This window comes from Synchiropus splendidus, chromosome 1 (genome assembly GCF_027744825.2).
Source record: "Synchiropus splendidus isolate RoL2022-P1 chromosome 1, RoL_Sspl_1.0, whole genome shotgun sequence".
Lineage (NCBI taxonomy): Eukaryota > Metazoa > Chordata > Actinopteri > Syngnathiformes > Callionymidae > Synchiropus > Synchiropus splendidus.
The window spans coordinates 23,711,606-23,738,481 of NC_071334.1; the positions used below are offsets into that span (position 1 = coordinate 23,711,606).

The 26,876-nt window shown below is 42.1% G+C and overlaps 3 protein-coding genes across 8 annotated transcripts in view; all 3 read right to left on the reverse strand.

Annotated features, from left to right (window-relative positions):
• The window catches only part of rnf213b (ring finger protein 213b), a 28,284-nt gene extending 19,962 nt beyond the window's left edge, over positions 1–8,322 (reverse strand). For 2 of the 6 annotated variants that reach the window (XM_053871422.1, XM_053871414.1), the window contains exons 1-18: positions 8,271–8,322; positions 7,333–7,438; positions 6,118–6,683; positions 5,870–6,025; positions 5,220–5,389; positions 4,885–5,159; positions 4,426–4,676; positions 3,979–4,242; positions 3,658–3,874; positions 3,164–3,231; positions 2,726–2,882; positions 2,286–2,429; positions 1,858–1,956; positions 1,663–1,788; positions 1,402–1,570; positions 1,076–1,243; positions 789–935; positions 83–708 (exon numbers count right to left, since the gene is read on the reverse strand). In XM_053871422.1, the coding sequence (XP_053727397.1) occupies positions 83–708; positions 789–935; positions 1,076–1,243; positions 1,402–1,570; positions 1,663–1,788; positions 1,858–1,956; positions 2,286–2,429; positions 2,726–2,882; positions 3,164–3,231; positions 3,658–3,874; positions 3,979–4,242; positions 4,426–4,676; positions 4,885–5,159; positions 5,220–5,389; positions 5,870–6,025; positions 6,118–6,683; positions 7,333–7,398 (3,669 nt within the window). In that variant the 5' untranslated portion in view covers positions 7,399–7,438; positions 8,271–8,322. The remainder of the gene's footprint in view (positions 1–82; positions 709–788; positions 936–1,075; positions 1,244–1,401; positions 1,571–1,662; positions 1,789–1,857; positions 1,957–2,285; positions 2,430–2,725; positions 2,883–3,163; positions 3,232–3,657; positions 3,875–3,978; positions 4,243–4,425; positions 4,677–4,884; positions 5,160–5,219; positions 5,390–5,869; positions 6,026–6,117; positions 6,684–7,332; positions 7,439–8,270) is intronic. The other 4 variants (XM_053871430.1, XM_053871438.1, XM_053871452.1 and 1 more) reach the window with 4 other exon arrangements.
• Positions 8,323–10,392: 2,070 nt separating this feature from the next.
• On the reverse strand, positions 10,393–23,097 carry nploc4 (NPL4 homolog, ubiquitin recognition factor). Its single transcript, XM_053871748.1, has 17 exons — positions 22,825–23,097; positions 21,863–21,943; positions 19,107–19,216; positions 17,642–17,875; positions 17,522–17,570; positions 17,358–17,452; positions 17,166–17,289; positions 16,923–17,102; positions 16,110–16,196; positions 15,510–15,581; positions 15,312–15,438; positions 13,990–14,150; positions 13,324–13,395; positions 13,144–13,236; positions 12,748–12,864; positions 11,790–11,892; positions 10,393–11,717 (listed from the first exon to the last, which is right to left on the reverse strand). The coding sequence occupies exons 1-17, from the start codon at positions 22,837–22,839 to the stop codon at positions 11,557–11,559; spliced, it is 1,881 nt and encodes a 626-aa protein (XP_053727723.1). The 5' UTR covers positions 22,840–23,097; the 3' UTR covers positions 10,393–11,556.
• A 1,221-nt stretch (positions 23,098–24,318) lies between these two features.
• On the reverse strand, positions 24,319–26,876 carry pde6gb (phosphodiesterase 6G, cGMP-specific, rod, gamma, paralog b). The gene is made up of 4 exons (XM_053872140.1): positions 26,748–26,876; positions 25,309–25,476; positions 25,074–25,114; positions 24,319–24,917 (listed from the first exon to the last, which is right to left on the reverse strand). The coding sequence occupies exons 2-4, from the start codon at positions 25,452–25,454 to the stop codon at positions 24,841–24,843; spliced, it is 264 nt and encodes an 87-aa protein (XP_053728115.1). The 5' UTR covers positions 25,455–25,476; positions 26,748–26,876; the 3' UTR covers positions 24,319–24,840.

Consider the following 26,876-nt stretch of genomic DNA (forward strand, 5'->3'; position numbering starts at 1 on the left):
ACAGGCAGGTTTTTCTTACTCCATGGTGCCAATGGATCAGGTTTTTCAGTGAAAACGTTCAGGGATGGAGAGAGAACTATACCACTTGTCGTAGTGATTGGATTTCGGAGAAGTCTCCAGAGAGCCGCAGTCCCTCCACGACGGTCAGGATGGCATCAGCGGCAGCTGCTGCATCTCGCAGCACTAGATATTGGTCGATTTGAGCGAGGCGGTCCTTGACCCAGTTCTTGTTCGCATCAAAGTGTGCATTCTCAGAAAGGGATTCTGTCATCATCACCAGCTCTTTACGCAGCACCCCACCTTGACCCCTATCACCCGTCTCCAGCAGAACCTGCTGCAGCTGCCCAACAGTGATGTTGGCAGTTGACATGGCAACAGCTAGCTGCAAGAATTCTGACATGATCGGGGTCCAGACATTGTTGCAGATCTGCACAAGAGTAAGTTGGAGTTGCTTTGACCTGGAAGACGAAAGGTCTGAGAACCTTCTGACCCAGGAGGAAAGGACAAGACTGCTATCCTTCAGTTTGAGCATTTCTGTGGCCATCTTCAGTGTACTGATGCTGGTGTTGTACCACAAAACCTGGGACGGACCTCCCATTGTCCTTTGTTTGCCTTCCTTGTCAAAAGAGTGGATCAAAACCAGGTTGTTGACGGGCATAGAAGAGATATCTGCACTGTGCTGCTCGTCCAGGGCCTGGAGGTCAGGAACTGAGAAAGAGTTGTGTCATCAGTCAACACTGCCCTCTTCAAACAGAACCACCAGGAGTAATGAGTCCGGTCCTCCTCACCTGAAACACAGTCCGACACCTTTGCTATCATCTTTATCAGCACGTCCATCTGCTGCTGTCGCTGCTGGAATGAGTTCAATTCCCTCTGCCTCTGAGCTAGAACCAGGTCCAGATCCACCGAACTCATAGCAGGTGAGTTCTTCTTGTCTGTGAATCATATGCGCAGATTATGAAATTGTTTCCACTGAATTTTTTATTATTTTTCATCAAGTGTTGTTTTTTTGTCCACACTACACTTTTGTTTTGAAATGTCACATAAAGGTCATGATGTAAGTTGGAGTTTATACACAGCTGGTGGAGTCTCCTTAGCTCCTCTGAGTACTTCAGGCATGTGAGGAGGTCTTTCAGGGTGACATGGCCCTGCAGCAGTGAGTCCAGCAGAGATCCAAGTGTGTTCACACCACGATGGACTACTGCTTCTGCTGCGTCATCCACAGGGAGGGACCGCCAGTCATCTGAGGACAGAGGTTCAAGATCATGTGACCAAGTGTTGGATGACTACACAGACTCTTTTTGGGATTTTTAAGTGACATCCAATTCCATTGACTACAAAGTACCAAGAGCAAGACATACACACAGTTAAAGCTAGAAACATGGGATTGTGGTTCAGTACCGGTGGTAGTCAGCAATACATGAAGAACAGACTGTCCATCTAGCAGCCAAGTGACAGAGTCGTGCATGAATCTCTTAGTAGACTGGATGAGCAGTTCAGACACGACAAACTGGGAGACATTCTTCACTTTGGAGTTCAAGGTTTGCATCAGGTTGCCTTCTTGTGCCCTCTGGAGAAGCACAGACATGAAGTCGACTTGCAATCTGCAATTCTTGGTAGTTTATGTAGCATTAGCTAGTGAGGGCAGATCAAGCTTCATACCTGGCATATGGCAGCGATGGCAGTGCGACATGACTCATAGAAACAGGACTGAACCCTGTCATGACTCATCTGGATGGTCTTCAAGGACGGGAGACAGCAGAGCAAGACCTGCTCTTGATCACTGACCTGCAGAGTGCATGCTCTTAGTCCACAGTAACAAACAAGAGAGAAGAATGAAAAGTAGATGCTGCTGACTTGAGAAATCCTCTTCATCAGGTCCTCACTCCAGTCGTGCCTCCACTCAGATGTAACTTCGTCTAATGTACATTCGATCTTCATCAGGGAGTCCCAAATCTGAAGACATGCAAAGCTTGAACACATCATTGCTACTCATTGATGAATTCTCAACTTCCTCTACATGCTGATGAAAGGTGCCTGGGAGGCTATTTTGGGGAGAGTTGCTGTCAATGTCACACTTAAGATTCAGGAACATATACAGTACATAGCCATTAAAAAAACTACTTATTCTTATCAGCATATTAGTCAGTCATTAGTCATTATTAAGCACTTGCTAACTTAAAAAAAACAATCAGTTTCATGTAAAGACTTACCTTTTTCCTATACTCATTTGTTTAGGGAAATAAAAGTGTAAATAGAAATTTCTCATGAAAACCATTCGTCACCTGGATTTCTTCGGGGTAAGTGAACTCCCCTGATGATGTCAGCAGCTTTTTCTTCAGCAGGTCTAGTCTCCAGTTTCGAATCAGCTGTTGCACCTGACTCAGGTCCTTCTTGAGCTGCCCAGGCGCCAGGTCTTCATTGGAGGTCTGAAGAAACGAATGTGGTGAAACATTCTCAACAAATATGCAACAACATCCTTATTTTCACTAACACTAACACCACTAACTCATTGTTTACTATGGGGAAAGGTATGAACATCTCTAAGATCAGATTGAGTAGTGAGTACAAGTCAATTGAGGAATGTCTAGAGTCCAAGAACAGGACGGAATCCTTACTGACACTATTCCATTTGACCCAGCGACAGATTATTGGTGGACAGAGAAAGAGGGAAGATATGAGAGTTTGGATCTGCTTCAAAAAGGGTCAAAACAGGAACCCAGACCTCCTCCTCAGTCACAGCACAGATCTCTGCAGTTCTCAGCACCAACTGGTAGCAGCAGACGACAGCAGTGTACATCGGAACCAGGCGTGCAGTGGCACAGGCGGACTGGAGCAAACTGACGGTGCTCTTGAAGACATGGTTTATGTTTCCATATAGTCTGTAGAAAGACAGAAAGTGTGAGACAAGATGGAAGGTGACAGCAGGATCATGACAACAGATCATTTCCTGGGCTACTCACAGTCCACTGTGGAAATAAATAATCACCATTCCTGCATAACTTCGACTGATCCTCATCTCAACTCTCACCCCTCTCATCGTCTGCCCCAAACTCCTGCCGTTACCACCACCTCTGGATCACCAAGTAACCTGCTTCACCATCACCCGTGCAAACTCCACTCACATCTGCATTCAACACCAGAATTACATTTATGACCAAACCTGCACACGTGACAATCACGCCTGTTGTCCAGCTTCAGCAAGATCTGGTCAACAGTTCTCTTCGTGTCCTGGAATGGCAGGTTGGTTCAGAGGATCAGAATTAAAACCAAGAGTCCTTTCACAAGTGTTCTGGAACTTTGTAAACTATTTTTCACACAATGCAAGATAGCTAGTTAAACTGTTCAGCATAACTGGTTTGAAGCTAAAACAGCTATGTAATTTAAAGAAAACAGTTCAATTATTTGCTGGTGGCGGTGGGAGCTGGAGACTTTCCCAGAGAGGAAGCACCTTGACAAGTGTTTGGATGGTGATGGGAGACCTGCAGGACCTAGTCCCATGAAAATTCAGCCTTTATTTGTTCACCTGGGAGAATTTTCCCTCCAACCTTTAAGATCAAAGGAACTATTCCTTGACTTTGTGATAATTTCAATTATTTCAGGGGAGAAGGGTTTACGCTCTCAAATGTCACTTGAACTTCAGGGATTGTTGCTTGCCTTTAGATTCTCCTCAACCTGCTTGAGAACTGTTTCCTCCCGACATCTTCGCAGTCGGTACATCAGGCCTTGTATCAGATGTTCGACTTGGATCCCTGTCAGTTTGGCGTATGCAGGAAGATCCGGGAACGGGACCAGGGCAGAGCAGCTGATAAGGAGTAGCTGCTGGGGTTCATTCACATTGGACACCAGAGTTTGGATCAGGCGCAGAACCCTCCTGCGGGATAAAAAAAAATTCTGACAAATCCAACAGATGCAGTTGACTGTGGTACAACAATGATTTCACTTAATCTACAAAACAACACATTTAAAACCACATACGATCGTTTATCTGGATGGTGCCGAATAAGGTCTCTGAATCTGTAAAAGTCAACTCCCTCCAGCCCACACCAATTCTTCTCCTCCACAATGGGTCCGAGCATGGCGGCGTGAGCGTCCGCCTGTCTCACAGCCAACAGCAGGCGCAGCAGAAGCACCACCTCAGGCACAGCCAGTTGTATGCAGCGATTGATGAGAGCGAGAACCAGGCTGAAGGAGGCAGTGGCAGAGGGGTCAGTCTCACGTTGACACAGTTTATAGCAATACCTGGAAAAAGACGGCTCAGTTTGGAACGTTAAACAGGAATCATTCCACTCACACATATCAGTGCTAGTCTCTAATGTGTTTTATCTAACAGTATATTTACTAACAGCAGGGTGCTATGTTGACAACAGCTAATGGCCTGACAGTGACTCTGTGAAATGTGCTAACGTTACAATCAATGCTCACTGTGGGGTGATGATGCCATAATAGCGCAGAAGCTCCTCCAGCATTTTGGGGTGTGAAGCCTCTTCTGATGACATCCGAACACAAAGTTCTGCAAAACCAATGATGCCAAGTGAGAACTGGAATTGTGTTGTCACCCGGAACACCTGGCAGCCCAGGATAAGTGGATTTGAGTTGCTGAAGATTCTTGGGTATTTGTCAAGTTGCTCTCCTTTCAGGATCTGGACCAGACACTTCGAAACCAACTCATCCACCTAAAAGCAAACAGCATTGACAATTGGTCAGATTCACGGATGAGGGGGCTGTTTCTACATGATCTGTGACCTGGTGGTTGGTTGACATAAAGGCTGTAGTGACTAGTAACTACAACTAAAGTTTGCTTTTCAACTTGACTCCATTCATCTCTAAGAAACATTTGCTTCCTAAATTGTGAACCTCAGCTTAAAACGCCATCTGGCTCACCTTTATCACTGGGGATGAGTCGTGGGGGTACGTCACTCGGTCCGGTGCTGAGCCCAGATCCCTTAAGAAGTATTGCAGGTGGCTGTAAAGTGTCTTTGTGCTCTCTGGGTCAGATGGGATCCATTTCTCAAAGATGGTGTCCAGAAGGAGTGCAGCAGACGACTGCCAGCATTCAAAGAGTTCTTCTGCCCGAGGCCCGATGAGGCTTAACATGCTCATCACACTGCTGAAGTAGTTTACTGAGCGACCGATGAATCCTTCATATATGTGCAAGTCTGACATGACAACAGTTGAGGTCAGCGGAGGAAGACTTTAAAATGGTTATGTTAACGTACCACTGATGTTGGTGTTATATGGAAGGAAAAATCCTCGTGTTGCACTTTCGTGAAATTCCCTCTGATGCCGCCTGACTCTGTAATGGTAGATGAATCTTGGTCCTCTCGTCAGGTGGCGTTCTTCCACAGAGAAACTCGCTTGGATCACAATGCTTTTGTCTTTCTGAAAACTTAACGTCATACATTAGAAGTTGAGCGCATTCAGTGCATGAATAAAGACAAGGACCTCAACCACCATGTTAAGCCCAATTTGCCACTCCTAAACTGTGATAACCTGCCTTTACATGCTGGTATTCATTTTTCTATGTTTATATATTTCACATTGACCTCACAAAGGTCAATATACTTTGTCCAGCTCTCTTTTATGTATCGTTTGGTTTTTGTCTCTCTACATTTTTTAACCTAAAGACCTTTTATTTAAACTATTCTTTACACACAAATGTGTAACACCTTTAAATCAAAATGCAAATTTTTCCAGTTTTTGGTCAAAATTGTGACAAAAAATACACAAGAAACAACCAATGGCCAATTTTTTAAGTGCTAAATAGATGACCCTATAATGTGGCTCCTTTGAGGAATTATTTTCCGACCCGATTTGAAACTTTGCGATAGGCTTTAAAATGTCACGTGCCTCTCATGACCACACTCACCATGAACTCTCCAATGACACTGAATAGGCTTGGCCCTCGGTGTAAAACACCAGTGAGTCTTCGTCCGGATTGAAATTGAACTTCTTGTCCAGAAGTGCGTACAGGTGAATACGGATCGTGGAGCCACTGAGGGGCACCATCTCAGCGCTGCGATGCCTGAACAGTAAGCAATAGTTTGTCACCTTCAGTTCAAAAACGAGACGACCTGAATGTAGATTCCTCCTATGAATTTGTGTCATTTTTCTTACGATTTTTGGTTGGATGTTTTCTCTAAGTCATGTGATGGACTCTTCAACCCTCCTGACACAGCTCTGGCATATGACACCGGTCCTCCATGCTTATCTTGAGGTAGTGAAGTGGGGCTGGGCCCGGAGGGATTTCTCTGAGCAGGCTTTGCTTCAGCTGGATCCTGCAGTGACCTTGGCGCCACCCCGTGGTCACCAGCAGAACTACCGGAGTCTGGTGGATTCTGGGTAGAGTCTTCACTTTTCACATCTGTTGATGTTTCTCCAACATCAGTTTGTGTCTCCTGGGTCTTTTGGACCAAGACTGGTGTCTGAGTTTCTTCGTGACGCACTTTGAGGTTCAGGGTCTGTGTTTGAGCTGTGACCAGTCCACCCCCTGCTGGTCCAGACGAGTCGACCTGTCTCGGACAAGTGTCCTCCGTCTGGCAACTCAATGACTGCACATTGCGTGGTCCTGCATCCTGACCCACAGTGGCATTAGAGCCTGCTTTATTCTTCCTTCTCCGGGTCCTTCTCTTTCTGGTTGTCTCCCTCTGATTCGTCACACCGGGACTCCCCAACCTTTGAGCCTGAAAAAGATTTAGTCTCTCAAAAAGTAGGTTCTTTGTTGGTAAATAAATGTTTTTTGGACACATTTTCATTAGAATAGGTTCGGCCTTTGTCTATAACGTGATCATGAGTTGAGGTAGCTGATAGTCTTTATGATCCTAGTCCAGACCAGGTCAAGCACAAGTCTAGACCAGAGTCTTAGTGTACATGGTGTAGCTTCACTCCAAACACGAATGCCATTTTTGGCTGCATGAAAGATCCCCAGATCCCACTCTTGCTGGCCACACCCCATCCCCATTTCTTAGTCCTTCTGGAGTTGTCACAGTGGCACACAGCTGTAGCTCAGCACCGACCCAATGCCATGTAGATGATAAACATAGCAGCGATCCAGAATTATTAATTTTTTTTTTTTTATGTAGCTCTTGGCGCCTCCTAACTGCCACTGCGTGGTGGCCAGAGGGTGGCCAAAGCCATCCATGGCCACCATGTTGTGCCGCCACTGCCTTCAGCCCTGAATGTCTCAGGCTTGTTCATGTTATTGTTTGTTCACGATGTGCTTCAGCCATGACTAGTTGACTTGTGCTCATTTAAGTACTGGTCCTGCCTTTTTCTCGACACCCAAAGATACTCAGTCATGAACCACAGGACATAAAGTCTGATCATTTTTACCTGGTTTCGCCTTCTTTTGTTGGCAACACCTTCTGTTTTCCCTGAAGTTGCAGATTCCTGATCCATCTCCAGGGTTGGAGTTTTCCATAGGAAAACCCCTGACTGCCTTGTTAGCGGTCAAAAATAGGGAAAATAATTAGTTTGTAGTAGCTAGCTTAAATGCTTAACGTCCCTGAGAAAGCTTAATTTTCATACAAACTACATTTCAGACAAAAATAAACTTCTTTGTCTCTACTTTTCTGCGCTTATTGTGACGTATTTATTATCATGTTTATAATAGTACTTATTTCAGTTTAGAAGAAAGCATTTATTTATTGTCTTGGGAAGTTATCAAAGAGTCTTCTGTCACAGAGGGAAATAAACAGACATAAATTATGTAACCGTTCGATAGCACTTATAGGGAAGAGCTGCTGAGGACATGACACACAATGTAACTAAACTGCTATCTTCTGTAAGAAATAAATCAATTCAAACCAAGTATCAGTATAACACAACCACTAGCTGCTAGCGGCAAAATATAACACAGTTTGTTCTGCAGTTGTGACCCAGAGTCCATGGTTAAAATACAATGTTTTTTGTCAAAACACTATTGTGATGTATCATCATAATGCAAGGTAATACACCGCGCAATAAAACACAGATTCCTCTATGTTTTTGCCTTATTAACAATTCATCAACAATCCAAAACCTTGTACTGGGAACAAAAAACACCATGCATGTTAATTCAAAACGTTTCAAAAGTGAAGTGAAGTTAACTTTTATGTATAATTGACAGACATGTGGCAAAACGTACATTTATCGAACTGATGTTCTAAAGAGTTCATGACCAGTTACATTTATACTTGTCTAACATTTAAACGCCTTGGCGAATGCTTTAAATAGCAATTCAGTTGTATTTTAATGCCAATAATGAAAAACACATCATAATATTTGCTCACCTTTTGTTCGCACTTCTCACTGTCGAGCTACAACCAGGAATGGATGGAGGCATAACTTCAAGCTAAGTCAACGCCTCTCGATTAAGGGATCACTAACAAGTGGCGTGAAACTGAAATCAGAAAAATTACCAAATTCTGATAAACCAAACGAATTACCACTAAAAAAAAATATGGTAAATCATAATACAATATGTTAAAGACCAAATCCCTATTATAAAAGTCAGTAGATAAACTAAAGAAATTTTCACATTAATTTCCCCAGGACTGCTTTTTATGACTGTCTCTAACGACAGAAAGGCGACTACTTTCACTTTCGTTTCTCCGTAACTTTAACTAACGCTTTTACTTTCAAAACCCCATAAACGATGATCACATTGTTCCTGCATTGTCATACATTACAATTCTGTTGATAGCATATTTTAATTTTAATACTGAAGACCAGTCATTTCATTCGTAATATAAATTGACGCTCAAATATGCGGTTAAATATAACAAAAATAATTCATTATTGATATGTTATAATAAGTAAGGCGTCTAAAGTTTCCTCAGGGTCTTTAAATGGCACAATCCAGAAATAGTGAGTTGAATTCAAGTCCTCGTTGAAGTCTTTCTGACCCCAAACTCCAACCTCTCTCCCTAATTTTTAAATCGGTCAGTCAGACAAAATAATAATTAAAAAAAATAGAGGATCAAAAACAAAGTTGGGGGACGCAACAAAGACCCGCCCGAAGGAGCAGGTTGGTCACAACACCTTACAGAAAAGACACTTAGGGCATATCTTTTTCACAGGAATTCATTTTTATTCGCTTTTTTAACATCAGGGATCTGACTCTTCTTTATCTCAAGTTTGGCTTCTGGACCCGTCGGATAACGACTCGGGTCCTCCTCACTGTGGGTCGGGCTCCAGCATGGCTCGCACCAGCTCTCGAAGGAGGGTTCCGTCCAGAACGCATGTCGTCCACGAACCCCTCCACCGTATCGAAGTGGGAGGTCATCAGTGCGAGACGTTCCTTCAGGGTGTTGAACTCTTTGTAGAGGTCAGCCAGGGCATCAGACAGGGTTTGGATTCTGGGGAAACGCATGGTCCAGTTAGGATGCTGGAGACCACCGGAGACAGACAAATGGAGGTCCTCACCGTCCATAGTCAGGCAGTACTGTACTGTGGTCGTGCAAAAGCAGGTCCTTCACCTGGGTCAGGATTGCAAACTTCCAGTTGTCCAGAACAAGGGTAAGGTTAGAGCAGCCTCTAGCGGGCGTCCTATCCGCTGCAGCAGTAACATGCAAAGCACATATTGAAATAACTTTACCATGTCAACATGGAAACTCTAAAATATATACGTTGCTTGAGGGGGCATTTTCAGATTATATATTGCAATACAAAACTTGGAAAACTGGGATCAATCTAATCATTAAAAATTCATAGGTTACTAAGGCAGAAATTTGAGAAATCATCAGAAGTGTTTCACTCATTTGGGTAAAAACGCGAAGTTGGAATGCAACTGCATTAGTCAACGTCATGTCTGTAAACCTCTGAAAAAACGACACCCAGTTTCACCCAAGAATGCTGAAGTATGATCAGGCTCTCAAAGTTAGGATTTTTCACGTGTTTTGACATACATTCATTTACCTGCTCAAGATTAAAATGTTAAACTACTGCCCTAAGACTGTGCTTGAACACGTTAAATAACATGGAACCCAACTGAATTTGATATTTTTAAAGATGTGGTCCAGGATCAGGAAACAATTACATCCTACCGTCATATTTTTCGCTCCATTCGGTCCTTGAACCAAAACATTCCTTTTGAGTTGCATACAAAGTCCACATGACGATCAGAACCACCGTTGTCCTCATCATGGAAGCAGAACTTCGTTCAGTGTTTTCACACAGCACAATGCCAGCTCCAGATTGAGCTTGGGGACGAGAGCCAGCAGGATGATATAATGATGTTTTATGGTGGACCTGCACATTCCGGGTCTTCAGCTGGCATTGATTTGTTTCGGCTGGACTCCACCTTCCCTGCGTGTTTGTGGGTGTACATCAACTCCATCAAGGGAATCTTATCTACCCTTGACATCAGCTTGAACATGGGTGAAGAAAATAAAACCACATCAGAATGTTTTCCTCTTGAGTTTATTTCTCTTAAATCCATGTTGTACAACTCTCAGGTTGCCGGTTAAAATCCCGGAGGAGACCTGTGCCGGTGAAGGAGCATGCTTGCTCAGCAAACTGCTCCTGTGTCAGTACAAAAGGAAAAATGTTACCGCTCAAAGTCAGATCTGTTCTTCTGCCGTGAAGGCGCACACTCACAGCGGAGGTGAGGTGCGAGGCTGAGTGATGCCAGCGAGAGAGGAAAACACATCAATCTTTATTATTTTCAATCTTTTTTTCTTCTACAACTAAAAATAAATTCTCACTCCAATGGAATTATTCTCACACGTCTCATAAATAGAGTCCAGGGCCCGACCCACCCACCCCCTCACTGTCCTGACTGTCCCTCCTTCACCTAATGGGCTTGATTAATGTGCCAGTGGAGAAAAAAAAACAGTCCCAGTTAGATTCCCAATACTCTCAGCAAGGATTAGGATTCTTTAGTTAACCAACCAAAACGCTTCAAATCTACTTTTTTGGTCCTAATTCGGTGTGAAGTCAAATTTGAAGTGGCAGAGTTTCAGTCACATATCGCCCAGACTCAAATTTAGCTGTACAACTGGAAGCCTTGGTAAAACCTGCTTGGAGGCAGATAAGGTATTAATGATCTCTTGATCCTCACACAAGCACATCCCATACAGCTCTGCCGCTCTAGAAGGGAGCAATGGGACCAATGGGGGCAGCCCAAAGCAGCATCTGGCCGATCTGACTAATGACAGAAGTTGCTTCTTTGACAAACTGATATTAAAGGGAAGGTTCAAGCCATCGAAACCTGAACACCAGGAGTAGATCAAATGGACCAATCTAGTCAAAGTGCCTTATCAAAACAAACCACAAACTGTGTTGAGATTCCATCTCAGATGTTCAACCACCCGTCTTTTAGTTAGATTACAGAACAGCCAGTGGGGGCCCTGAAATACTCGGTGAAAAACAGACAGTGGAGGGGCTTCTGACAAAAAAAGTGCTTGTAGCGACTGCTGCACTCCGGAGTCACCAGGAGGAGGAAGCAGAAAACACACAGTCTGATCTTGTTCATGTAAACGAGCTTGTCGCCTCGCAGCAGCGCGTCGCCTCCTGATGATGTCACGGTGAGGAGATGAGGGGGCAGGGCCACAGAAGAGTGGGGGGAGAGGGGCTTTAACTGCGAGGCAGGCTGCACATTTCGCAGTGCTCAGTGCCGTGCTGGTTCATGTAGGTGCAGTGGAGACACGACCACATGGCCGAAGAGGAAGGGGGCGCAGACACATCACTCATGGCGCCGTAGCCCAGAGAGCTGGAGGGCTGACCCCCCACCGTACCTGGAAAAGTGTGACAGAGAGTTACCACATGAGAGGGGAGCCTGACTGAAGCGTTTGAGGTGATGGACTCACTGCAGAGCTGCTCGATTGTTGCCCACTGTTCTGACTTCTTCCAGGTCTGAGCAAGGTCCTCATTAGATGTTCTCACAGCGTCCAGCAGCAGCCCGATGCTGTCCTGAAGATACCAATGTGAAGGACGGCTATTGTCATATCATACAGCTGAGAAACAATGCTAGTAGCCCCAGTAACAGTGTAGGAGCTATTGAGTAAAGCAAGAGGTAATCATCTTACTCCCAATTTACATGAAGACGGAGGCGCGACGGTAGAAATGCGTGGAGTTAATAGAAAAGAATGAATTGTGTTCATTCTGTCAATTGATCCGCCCGAAACTGGCAACAGTTATATTTTTCCCATTCAGCCAACGTGACTCACAAAGCTTGGAGTGCTTCAGACAACATGGATGATGAGGCTTTCATATCAGAAGTCGTGTCTCGGCCGATTTATGACACACAAAAAAACTACAAAGATGTCAGAAAAGAAAAGAGCCTGGGCCGAAATTTCCCAAATGGGAGGGACTGACAGTGGGTATCAACTTTTTCTGTCCATGAAATGTTTTCTAGTAAGCCCATGACTGAACATTCTCAAATGTAATAACATTGTACGTAAAATACAATACGTGATTGAGAGGAAGCACGTCGCGCACGGGTCGTATTGAAATGGGGTACAGCAGGACTGACAATTCTCATGAGACAGAGTGAAGAGCAACCTGCCCCGCCTCCATTCCTGGTGTAAATTGGGGTTACTCTCAAGGCTCAGAACTCGATAGTGCAAGCTTGGTTTTTAGGGCATAATGGTTTATCAGAACAGACAGACTCCATCTTCAGACAGACTACTATGGCCAGCCTCAAGAATAATTGCTCTGGCTGAAGTTGTTAAAAATTAAATAAAAATTCCACTGAATATTCTTGTGATGACAAGTTATGAACTGCTGATGAATGCCATAAAGAGTGAAAACCAGATGTGGACTCACTCTGAGCGGCATGACTTCATTGGTGACGAGAAAGAGGAGGAGATGGAAGTCGGACACGATGTTCAAGAAGGTGGTGGGGGAACACTGGGAAAGGTAGGATGCTAAACTGTGGAAATCCTGTGGAGAAAAGGAGAAGACTTTTAAATTGAATAGTGGGAGCTTTTCCCGTCAGATTTCGACACCTGCAATTGTTCATAAGAAAAAATCAACTTGCCTTATTCAGTTTGCATCATTGTATCAGTACCACACCATCATGAGATGGATCTGGACAACAAGTTTGGCTACACTGTCTGTACAATGTTTAAACCTCCTCAGACAATTCATCAAGATGCCCACTGAACAGAAACCTTACGTCTTCTGATTCAATAGCTGTTCAAAAGCTTAAGAGAAAATCACTTGTGTTTCTCCGAGGACGTCCCGGTTCTCTATGGGGAAGCGTTGGGTGGAGCAGAATGTGTACTGGGGGTCTTTTGGGAACGTTGTGGTGATCTGCAGTTGACAAAAAGATTCAGTCAGATTAAATTTAACCTTTGACGGGAGGCATGGTGTCATCAAACCAGTGTTTCTTTTTCTTACGTCTATGATGAGATACTCGACAGGAAGAGGCCGGGCCAGAAATGTGACGTCATTCCCAAATTTATCCTTGTCCTAGTTGGGGAGGAAAAACAGAATTCATTATGCTGCATCAACAAGTTTACATTCAACCAGGTTGTATACCCCTCCTGGCCCTGAATGTTGTGGAACAAAGAAAGCCAAATACCACTTCTACATGAACGAACAAACAAGTGATAACTCAAGTATTCATGTGTAGCAATTACAGCAGAATAACGACTGGCTGCTTCATCTAGTTTAGTGACCAACAAGCCGAACAAGCAGCAGATGTGGGAAGGCTCCATAATTGGAAGGAAACAGGACTGCATGGAGATGACTCTTCAAAAATTATGAACACCATGTCCAACCCCCAACAGTCAGCACTGAATGCCTCCGACATTCCTTTGAGCCAAATGCCATTTGACTAGGACAGTGTTGGCATTCCTAAGTACATGAAGTCTTCTACAACACATCAGTAAGATGCCATTAAATATCACTGTTTACATCATATGCGACACTTCTTTCTCCAACAACAGTATTTCTTTGCAAGAGGATCTATAAAGTGCATTCATATGACCAACAGTCTAAATACCTCTGTGACCAAAGAAAGTTATGCAAATCAAGTCTGCTCGGCGTTAGAGATGAGCGAACCTTGAAGAAGACATCAGGCACATACTGCTCCGGACTAGACTCTTTGGCATATCCGAGTTCTGGAGCATCTTTGCACGGGAGAAGACATTCATCTCGGACCAGAGCCATACACTGGTTGGACACCTGGTAGCCCTCAAAGTGGACTTGGTTGTCTGGACCGCCTGTGAACAGATGACAATTTTTTGTTTAGAGGGGCCCAACTTGATTCAAAATAAATAGAAAATATTAGCATTTCCCAAGTTATATTTAGTTTAAGTTTACAAAATGGAAGTGTCATGGATAATATAATTTTCATTATTCACTTGAACATCCTTGCACAAAAAGGGAAAATTCACAGGAGGGAGGGGACGGACCCAGCAGCTGTGAGTGTGTTGAGGGACATGCTTCGTTGAGTGATCAATTATGAAGAAATTAGATGACGTGTCACTGCACTGTCTTACTCAGATCCGCACATCATCAAATAAAAAAGATGAAGCAGGTCATAGATCAGGAGATCAGAGGACCGTGTCTGCAGTATCACCTGACAGAAACACAAGTAGATCTAATCTAATCTTTCTATCATATCAAAAGTACAATTGAAACTTTGATCATGAACTACAGTCATCCACACTCTCATAGCCAGGTTCTGTGCTTGGTTTCGGTATCATACATCGCAGAGCTGCAGCCCATGTTGTGATTCCCCTTTTGCTCTCAAGGCAAATAACGTCAACACAACACGTTTTACTGAAAAAAATTGCCAGATTCACGTCACACATTTCCTGTGTGTACGTTCCTCTCCGGTCGAACATGGTGCCACGCATAGCACAGCTAGAAATAGAATCCCTGCTGATTTGTAGTGGTGGAGCAGTGCATCAGTAGCCTGCAGTAGTGCAGGCAGCATTTGGTTAACACTTTGTTCAAACACATCAAGTCAGTAATTCCACTTGAAGTCATTTTCGCCTTTTACTCAAAGCATGACCAGTGCCATCCCACAGCATGAATGAATGAATGAGATGGTTAATACTTAAACACGTAACGGTCAATAACCAAAGGCAAAGAATCGGGACCATAAAAGTTGGAATGGTACATCCCTATTCACCACAAAGTGCGGCAGAATCAGTATCTTGCACTGAAACCAGATGTCTTTCAGGGTCTCATTAGAGATCAGACCAGAAGGTTCTTGTAATATTTAGTCATGGAATTTAACAGTGCACGCTATGTGTGTAATGAACAGCTGCAACTCATGTTACATTTAATTTGACTGAGGAAAAATGCGTGCAACAGCTCATTCTTCAAATAAAAATAAAAAATAGAAAATGACAAGAAAATTGAGATCAACATACCAGTCGCCACCACGCTTACAAACTTGGACCCAAAGTGTCCATCTCTAGAAAGCCTGCAAGGGTTTGAATGTTGGTTCTGGAAGAACCCAGCCGTGATGCACTCTTCTGCACTCAGGTAGTAAGAATCCTGTGATAGAGGTCATGATCAGAACCTTATGAGGGAGAAGCCCTTTTGTTGGTGCTCGAAGGATTCCTCACCTGGTTCCTGGAGTAGCGGACAGTGCCTATTCGTGTGTCCTCTGAGATTAGGTCTGTAAAGATCCACCCCACCTGCACACAAACAAAGAAAACACAGACTATATAATTTTACATCCAGAGGTCCATGTCTCCAGAATACAAATAGCCATTTCTGTTCTCATGAACTAAGGAGACATTCAGGGAACATCCAACTACATAGGATCATCTTTGTTTTCCTCTTTGTTTTCCTCCTCCCTCAAAAAGACATTCATCATTCCAGATCAGTGACAACTAATGCCATTGCTTGATTTTTTTATCATATTCATTTCATAATGTTATTTCAAATGATTAGTTTGAATCACTTTGGTGTCATTTGGACTGGCACCAATGTGCACCTCATATACTTCATGTTTCACTTTTCCACGTTATTTTGTTTCAGGGTTTCCCACAGTGCTATATATATTACAGGCAGTCGCCTTGACAACAATGACGACAGATCTTATTGTCCATAAGAAATAAGATCTGATGTCCCACAGGTTATAGGCTTTACTGGAAGGAAGCACTTGATGAATGGTGTCGATGTCAAAACTTGTCACTTGATACACCCATCAACAGACCTACCTTGCGTAGCCCAAGTTTTGCAGCAATCTCATCCACAGCAGTAGCTTTAGGGTCATCCAGCAGCTCCAGACTATTCTGAGTGGCATTCTGAAAAATGTCAGGCAAAAAACAGTTGGTTTCCTTTCATTCTCACATGAAGTTATATGATGGCCAAGAACACTAAAATGCTCAAAGAAGATTCGAGTAATGATCTGATTTTGTCTCAATCTTAAATAAATTGTAGAACTGAATACATTTTGTACTCATTTTCATTTGCTCATTCACAGTGCTCACTGTTGAGTGTTGTTCTATGCCTGAATGATTTAATATTTTTCCAGATCTCCAGTCCATAAGTAAAAACATGAAGCTGAAACAGCAAGAAAGGTACTGGAGCAGCACGCACCTCTGCTATGGCACTCAATGTCTCTCAAACTGTGATTTAGATATTGCCATACCTGCATTTTAACTACACAATTCATGCTAAATAGGCTGAGTGCAATATGCGCTAACGGACAGCAGGTGGCAGTAATCTGAAGGCGTTCCATCAACACGTACTGCTAACAGTCAAAATTTCCAGCCCGTTTAAATCACCCAAGCCATTCAAATGACCAAGTAGTCGATGTGAATTTAGAAATGCCAAACTAATCAAGGGAAGAGCTCCAAAATGTAATCACTTGCTCCAAATCACATTTCTGACATGTTCTGAAAATAAAAATCTGTTCATAACTTTCTGAGGTATGTCGCACACAAACAAAGTATGAAAACATAACCTTATCCAAGGCAATGGATTGCAGAAACAGGCAGATAATGGACAACCTGCAGGGTCTTACTCACCTGAGGGGGCTCATAAATGGCTGCTACCTCAGCCCGAATGCCTAAAGGAATGTCTTTGTGCTCTGTATAGCGTCCATATAGGTACCCCATCCTCTGACTGCCCGTCTTCCTCCAAAAGTCCAAGAACCGATCAGCAATCGTGTGATTCTCAAACATGATGTTGTCCACATGTCTGTATTTCTAAGAAGAGATGACATTCACTTAGCTCATGTGGTACGGTTGACAAGGGTCAGGGTCTGGCACCTGTCTGTTAAGAGTGATAGCGCTGGGCTGACACTTGGTACAGATGCCCTCGGGCCAAGGAGGATGACCTTCACAGCCATTCTTGATCTTACAGCTGATGTTCTCTAGTGCAGCAAACTTTCCCCTGTAAAGCAAGCCAGGGTAAGAAACACAACCATAATAACCTCTTCTTCTACTATGCTCTAAACCCACTTGTCAGCACCGCCTGTCAGCTTTCGCAGATAGGCATGGAATGACATGTGTTTGACCGGTGGGTCTAGATGGTTCAGGTAGTCTTCGTCAAAAGGCTGAAAGAGAAGTGCAGTTCCAAGTCAGTTGCATTGACCCTTCACATTCCGAGTCATCAGGCCACTCACCTCTAGTGGTACACAGTGCACACATTTGCCGAGGGCTCCGTGGCGACACCTGTAACATCATGACAACAATCAGGACTTGGATAATCCTTTACAGGAAGTATCAAAAAAGCAGATTCTTACAGCTGAGGGTCTCTGTTCCTGTAGATCTTCCCATCCTGTTTTGTAAGATACTGATCAATGTCATCCTCTTCCACCTGAGGCGTTGATGATGAACGTGGGATGGCGAAAGAGGATGAGGCCGATGATGTTGAGGGGATGGACGGTAGAGATGAGGAGGAGTGAGGGCTGGCTGTATCCATCACCTCACCAGGCAAAGAGGACGATGACGGGTAAAGAAAGAGCATGTCCCCATGTCTGCGGGTAGATCAGGAGATCAACACATTGTCATGAAAGCTACACATTACTATTGGAAAGAAGTCAGTATTAACAGTCTTATAAGTTATTGCATTTCTGATAACCACTTCAAGTACTCAGTCAAAAGTGGAACATTTCAGATCTTGATAAGGTTCCTTGTGTAACGACAAAATTTGTCATCTTTAGATGTTTAAGTTTGCTTTTGATTTCTAACAATGAATTGCATTCAGCAGTGACTAACACCTCCACTCACCAAGAGGGGAGGTAGAATAAAGGAGCAGATTCTCAAGGGAGGATCAAATTTCGGATGGAGGTATCAGTTATAATAGAAGCACACCTTGGAACACAGAGGATGACAGACAGAAATTGGAATGGCGAAGAAGTGGCACGTGAGCTATCACACAGAAAGTTAAACATTCATTCAATTCAACATTCAATTCAATATATTTGCTAAGAAGCTGCGTTGTGGCTCTTGACAAAGTCAGGCTTAAACAAACACCAGTGGTTCATTAACACAGGATGAATTGCTTAAAAAAAAGGGAAAAAAAAGTGACAAGGTAGACTCATGTACGGATGAACAGGTACTGAGCCTGTTCGTGTGATGTTTGGTGACTGGTGTAGTGGCAAGTCAAAGTGAATATTGTCGAACTAATACATGTAGGCATGAGGGCTGTTACAAGAACCAATAGTTTAGTGCGAATACAGTAGCAACACACACAAAAAAAAAAATCAGCCCGTTTCGGCACAGTCAGTACACTAGCTTCTGCTTACTGATATACTACTAAACCAGTTACTTTTGTTAGTGGAGCTACTTTGATGATAGCGGAACTGTTATTAACTCACAAAGATTGATATGCAAAAGGTGGAATCACTTTGAACCTGACGAAACACCTGAAGATGGTCATGAAGATGGAATTCAGGTGAGCGAGTTTCAGATTACTGTCACTTAACATCATATAACACAAACGCACGTTCCATTGTTTAGGCGAGAGTGCACGCCACACTGAGTCACAGGCTTCAAATACGTTGATTGATGGTAACCGTACTGGGAGGTCAGTGTCATGCAACGATACAGTTTTGTAAGGATACAGTGTTGTCATGAGGCATTTTCCAAATTCGACACATTGCTGCCTCTACCCCTTGTTTGGAGGCACCCTCCATGAAGAGGAAAAAAAATTCTGGGTACAAACCTGGAAAACTATTAGGGTTTCAAATCAAACTACTGACTTACTTGATCTTGAGAAGACTCAGGGTTTTGTTCTGTGAGAGGATTTGCCCAGTTTTATTTCTGTTCAGGTAAACGGAAAAACCGTTGGAGTTGAACCCAAATTCCTGGGCCACCTGTTCAAAAAAAAAAAGCAATTTGAGTGGATCAACAAACTATATTACATTACATTGGTGAACATGTGCAACAACCAGCAGGTTTAGGAATAAAAGTGTAAAGAAGTTAATTACTTAACAGAGATCACACAGACAAACCACATACAAAATTTCTTGAGCTGACCGATAGCTTAACCTATGTGCAATTTAGGATAGGAATTAATAAGGAGTAATAACTGAACTGAACTTTTTTGAACAATAAGTAATTTTTGCAAAACACATTGTCCATGTCTCTGGACAATTATTATTAACAATGCTACTATTATTGACAATACCACGATAACAAAACACGTCAGATTCCCAAGGCATATGAAGCTGGTGAGTTTGTACATTCAGGGATGCAATGGTATGAATGTTTGTCACGTTTATCAGTATCACAGTATTGTTCTAAATATTTTTTTTAAGTACCTCAATATACTGAAAAAAAGAACTCTACGTAATATACAAGAGTATGACGTGGTTTGCGTCACTATCGAGGATGAAGAAGCAGCTCCCAGCATCACTGCGTCTGATACTGCAAGTGACGTTATGACATTGTCATTATTGTTTCAACCACAGAGTTGTGGATGTTCCCAACTAAAAACTGCACAATGTAGTACGGAGGACTCCAGAACATTAGTGAAGTCTCTTTATGCTCTGATCACGTGGATGTGAGCAAAATAAGTCAATAGTTCACATATGTTGTGGAACTGTGGTGAAGAGCAATTGTCTTGATGTGCTTGTTTGTTCAAATGTTAATCAACACGGACTACATTTCTGATGATTCAACATCGTATATTTGACCAAATTATAGATGAAAACACATGCCGACAGTGACTGCGGTGGCTCAGAACAGTCTGCAAACATCAGCTCCAAATCAGCACGGAGAGTCTGGAGAACGCAGCATCACCTTAATGAACAACCAACAGCAGACTCTCTCAGATATTAGCTTGTCTGTGAATTGGCTTCTTAATCTGCATGTGTACAACAGTTATAATACATGCAGCTGGCGTTCACAGCGCTGCTATCAGCCCCCTGACATCACACATGATGCGAGGCAGGTTCCAATGATCAACCCAATGTAAACACTCCTCAGGCAGTCAGAAGTCACGGTAAGTTGTTGGTAAAGTGAGATAGATGGTTTGACGGGAATTTCCAAAAGACGTAGTATCATGTCAGTAACTGTTAGATCCATATTACATTTACGATTCGGACTTCTTGAATGATTAACTGTGTTGCACAAATTGCTGTTCTATTACAATTAAATTGAGCTGCAGGACACTATACATACAGGACATTTCTCTACATCAGTGTAAAAACAAGCACAGTAGTACTGAAAATCTGATATTCATGACATTAAAAACAAATCAATCGCCTCTGACTACAACGGTTAGCTCTGTGCTACATGCTAGCTAGCTAGCTGTTAGCTCAATGGTGTCCGACGTCACAGATTCAACACGAACACTTTTATCATGATACCACGACGTTGAAGTGGCTGACTCATCCTTAAAGGGCACATCATCTTTGTAAACAAAACAAAGCCACACTTTTGAACATTTTACGATCCATCACCACTCCACTGGGAACATGATGAGCTGTGGTGAACCAGAGACTGTGACGAAGGCGGCAGCAAGTGAAAAGTCAAACCTAATAGAAGTTAACACCATTCCAGAGAACTGGACAGTCTCTTACTGCTTTTGAATAGCATCCGGTTGTCAATGCCAATCCCTCAGCCCATGTGTGTTTACACAAACGTGAATCATCAACGCACCGCATTTGGTGTCAACAAATTTTTGTTGTCCACATTATTGATGACATCGACTAATCATTGCAACCTTACCATAAGTAAGGTCTTTCGCAGCTTGTTTTGAAATAAAAATGCAATCCTGTTATTAAATGATGGAACACGAGCAAAGAATAATTTAAGCCCTTTCAGTGAGGCAGCAGAAATATGAGCAACTTCAGTGGCTTTCTTTTTTTCCTGTAGTCTCTGTCAAGAAAACTGACTCCTTCATTGATCCTGCAGCCAAATCCATCTCCATCCACAAATACATATGAATTCTTAATCAGGCGCTGCTGCAGTGAGAGCGGTCTGCTGCTTTTGATCTCTGCTGGAACTAAACAGAAGAATAATTCCGCCCTGCAGTCGACAGCAGGCTCCAGCCTCATGGTCAGAAACAGAATTGATCTGCCTCATCCGTGAGTGAGCAGAATGGCAGTGGAAAAGCAAATGATGAGGAAGAAAAACCTCTTACTGTGAGTTGAAAGCACCTTGTCAGCCACATATTTATTCTCATTACACCAATTTAACTTCAAAGATTAAAAATGTAATTTAGCAGCATGAACGAATTCCATTGTTGCGGTAAATTGCTTTTGCCAAACAAAAGCTGACGTTCGCAGACTTCACATTGTGATGACAGGACAGATCAATGTAGAGGAACATTCCTGATACCAGAAGCGACCGAGGCAAATAACATGCATGTGACGCAGGCAAGTTTAAGTCTATAACCCACAAAGGGATCAATCATTATTTGATTCAACTGTAGTCCATTGCTCAGCATTCTGCGGAGCAAATAGCAGGTTATATTTAGATGCAGGAAAACAGGTATAAAAAGTGAAAATAAATACCTTCTTGAGAAAAGCAGCAGCAGTTTCTCTTTTGGTTGAGGGAATTTTCTTCATTCCCTCAGGAGACTGAACTCTGATGATCTGCAACAGAAAAAAGGGACTTTGAACAAACAGAATTTAGTTTGGGATATCAATACAATTGTTGTCTCACTGTTGAAATGCTGCACAATTGTGTAAACGCAACAGCAGAGCGCAAACCCGTATCCATCTAGCCACTGATCTAGCTGTCATTACGCTCATGTCTATCTCACTTGCCAGAACACATAGTTGGAATACAATAGACCATAAAAACAAAAGGCATGCCTTTATTGGTCCAAGTTCACGCCATCAAGCTGACTAACACGAATCATGTCCACATCCCTCAGTTCCAATTATAACGTCACTAAATCATCCGTTTTGCTTTGTTTTTTTCTTTTAGATAGAAAGTTAATAGCATTTTGAACAGAACGAATGCACGACGAGACCAAGATGCCGCTCAATATATTGAAGTTATGAATAATATGATCACATAGTCGCTGCGTTATGTTAATCTGAGGACATGATGACAGTGCACAAAAAAAGTCAATGTAGTTTCAGCCCCCGAGTTTAATTGTTCAAAGACACATTAAACGAAGGGACGCATTCAGATAATAAAGACTCCCAATTCAATGTTTTAAAGGAATAATAGGGGAATGAAATTTCACTTTGAATGAATCAACAACATACCGGCTGCTTACAAATGAACAGACTGCTAGCATCAGGCCAAAAAGCCGACAATATGCAATGTCAATGTTTGGTCATCCCGAGGAACAGGGACAAGTTCATCCCTTTTATTAGACGGGCATTATTGGATTGAGGCAGTCGTCGTGTGCTAACCGGTGGCTATTTGGGCCTAGACAGCTACTTAGCAGTCGAGCTAATTCTGCTAACTCATCACTTCGGCTAATAAGCTAGCAGGCGTCAAAACAAGCAAATGTACTCACGATGCTTTCAGCCATGGTGCCACGAGAGCTACGCTGTGTGTGTAGTCGCAGCAGAAAAGCAGAGATGTTAGTAATAATAAAGTTCGGGAAAGCGCAGTCGATATATCAACGAAACTCCATCACACAAACTCTACTTCTGCTACTGGTGTTGCTGTCGCTCAGTGCTCTTGTTTTGACAGAACTGGAGGTACAGTTTGCAGCGCAAGTGTTCACTAGCGCCGCCACAGATCGGAGTGCGGACAATCAGCGTCACGGTCGTTCTTAATGTGCCCTGTGCTCGTCGCAACTAAGAATGATCTGTTATTTCGATAAAAGCATCCGTTTATCCTTTATCCTTTACAATCCTTTGCTGCATCGCAAATGACAATATGACAGTATGAAGCATTCCAATATCTACATAACAATGCTGTCTCAATGCCTAAGTATTGTAGTCTGCTTATTCCAATCAGCGGCCAGGTGTCCATATATATATATATATATATATATATATATATATATATATATATAGACTGTTGAATTCGTGAACAGCCTTGTTGTTATTTAATTTAATTTATTTATTTATTTTTGTTTTACTTTATTTTATTTTATTTTATTATTTATTTACTTTTTGACTGCACGTTATTCCAAAACACTTTCCTAGTTAGTGGGCTCCCCACTGACCATGGCAATAAATTTGATTGTGATTCTGATTGTGATTCTGATATATATATATATATATATATATATATATATATATATATATATATATATATATATATATATATATATATATATGCACTCATCCTCAAATTCTTCATACCATTGCAAATTCTTTTGATTTTTTATTTTGTGATGAAATGAACGATTTTTTTCAAATTTGTGTGTCAGTTATATGTGGCCAACAATTGGCAGAAAGACAAATATATATATATGTTTCTGGTGTATTTTATTTCTGGCGTCCCCAAAAATGCCATGTTCAAAATTATCCATACCCCTGACAATCTTTCAACAAAAATGTGCCAAATGTGGTAAGTTTTGTCTAGTACTGACTTCAAGATGTCACAATGAAGTAAACATTGTTGGCCAAATGTTAAAGTGAAAAAAGACATCTTTCCAGAACAGTATAAATAGGGGGAAAGTGTTCAGGTCATTCTAAATTTCTGGTCATCATGGTCAAGAAGAAGGAGCTCAGCGAGGACCTGTGTCAGCGTCTTGTTCGTAACCACAGTGAAGGAAAAGGTTACACAAGACTATTTCCAAGCAGTACGAAATCATTCATTTCATCACAAAATAAAAAATCACAAGAATTAACAAGGGTATGAATAATTTTGAGGACGAGTGTATGTATATATATATATATATATATATATATATATATATATATATATATATATATATATATATATTGTTGCATGTCTGCTGTTGCATGTCTGGAACACCGACAGAGGTTGGAAATAACACAACTGAAACCGGAAACAATGTATTTTAAACGGACAAAAGAAATCAGAAAATACATTTCTTGTCAATTTACTTTATTTCTTACCATCTTGATAGAACATGATGAGTCTAACTAAAGAAGATAATCATGAATGATCATTTAAAAAACAATCTGGTGAACAGAACTGCTATGGTTCTGTCTATTGTAGTCTATTATAAAACATCACTTAAAACAGGCATACCTTGAAAATTAAAAATGCTCAAAATGACATTAAGAAACTGACTTCCAAAGTTGGGGATAAGACAACTGTTATAGGAATGTGTTGACTCACTGCAATATGTTGAAATTACTGGTACAAAATGCAACAATACTATAATAATAATATAATAATATCTGTCAAAAGAATCGCTATCAAGCGCTTAAAGTGTGCACCAGGTTATATTGGAACCTGGCAATGTGGCAGTCAGCATCATTGATGAATAGATGACAGGCCAAAAAAACAACTTTGTTTCAGGATGACTTCCTTCTTTTACTCCAGCCACAATTTGTAACCTTGAAAGATCTCAGACAGAGGATGAATGGGGGTTCACATGGCAGGTTCAGATAATGCCATACTGAGCCAGTTCGTGTAGTTCCAGGTGGTTGAAGGCCTCCCAGGGACAGATCACAGTGATGTCTGTAAAACATATCATAAACAATTGGCACTGCCATTGTTTTACTGTAATTCTGTCAACATTTCTATCTATTTACAATGTTTTAAATATGAATACTTAGAATCACCTAATTGTGAAAGAAAAATCTTTCAGTGAAAAACCCATAAAACATATCTTACCTGTGCCTAATCCCTCCATCCCGGGTATGTCATCACCAAACCTAAAGAAAAAGTAATATAACAATGTGATTTTAAAATCTACATGCCACAAAAATGCTTCAACATTAGTCAAACATCTTTGTCTTCACTTAAAAAGTCCTGAGAGATGAAATCAGTGTCTGCAGTATGATGTTATGGTTAGCAGAGCGATCACATGGCTTATGACAACATGCTGGATAGAATCAATGTGTCCTACCCCTGGACGCCCTTCTTGGGAGGTTTGCTCTTGAATTGACGTGTCTGTCGCTGTTTAAACTTGGGTGGTCCCTTGCGGGGAGTGGCAGGTCCACCGCTGACCCGGGTGGCCGACTTGATCTCGCCTTTGGGTGGTTCCAGATTCATGATGGGGTCAAGAGGACTAGATCTAAAATTGCAAGAAAAGAGATTGCAGAAAAACCTGGAGTGCACACTTCCTGAAGCTGAGATCAGATTAAATTAAGGTGCTTATGAATATTTGAAATACTCTCTTTTGTCATTCATTTGTACATATTTTGCGGAGGGAGAGCCTGACCTTTAGTCTTCCTTAAATGCTACAGAAACACATTGAAAGACATTGTTTTGAACTCTTGTCCTTCAAGACAGAAAGACGCGTACATTCAATGGCTGCCAGAAAATGTTTAAATTGGAGGATGAACGAATGAGAAAATTTGTTAGGATCAAGTCAAAAGTCAGTCCATTCTTCTCAACTTATGAAATCCGGGTCATGATGGAGAAATCTACATCATAGAATGAAGGAGATGTATGGCCTGCAGTTTTTAAGTTTTTAAGAAAAGAGAATATGTCATAGCCATGGATGAAGACAAGGCACAATGTGAATTTTGGAAAAACCTTGGTGGTGACAATATCGGCTAACAACATCGCCAACATCAATATTTCCAACTCCTCCAAATGGTCAATCTCAGATTAACTTAGTAGCGTCTTCACAGTGACACACACATCTTCATCCTGTGCCTGGTGTGGTCAGCAACTGCAGGATTACTCTTCCATCAGATTGACCACTGTTCAGAGAGGGTGACCCATTTCACATTATCCCAGCTCCTGTTAATCTGTAATCTCACTGTTTCTGTATAATCAGGTTACAAGAAGGACACACATGTGCCAAGTCAGCAAATCCAATGTGTGACAACAAAGACTGGATTACATGTTTGATAATGGTTGACAGCAATTTAATGTGGATTCAAAGTGAATCCATTTACATATGGTGTGCAATTAGTTTGGGTTTCAGCCTTCATAAAGACTTGAGGCAGGTGAAGTAACAATGGTGAAACACAGTTTACACAGGGGTGGATTAAAGGGAGGTGGTGATGGTTGTGACGGTGTCAGGATGAAGTGGTGACAAAGACAAGCTGGTGTGTATAGGCAAGCTAGTTATGAAAGACTTATGAGATTGTAGTTCATCACATTGAAGAAGTGACTTTCATGTTGTGAAAGACTATGTATATAACAGTGCATTAAGTACAACAATTGGCGCTAGTCAATACGAAAGAATGAGGTGGTGAATATAAAGGCACTCTTAAAATGGGTTTGGTGCCCTGTTCAATTCATGATGACATTGTAAAAGAATGACACGTCGATAACAAATGAACTGAGGATGAAGGAGTGAATAAAGGTGTGATGGTCGGTAAGGTTACTTACCAGCTGTCAGGTTAAAGGGAAGTTCTTCAATGAGCCGCCAGTGGACGAGTTAGTGTCTCACTCTAGGGGTCACTCTCTTATACTTATCAAGCAAGGATTAAGAAGCCCCGCCCTGTCGCCATGTCAAGA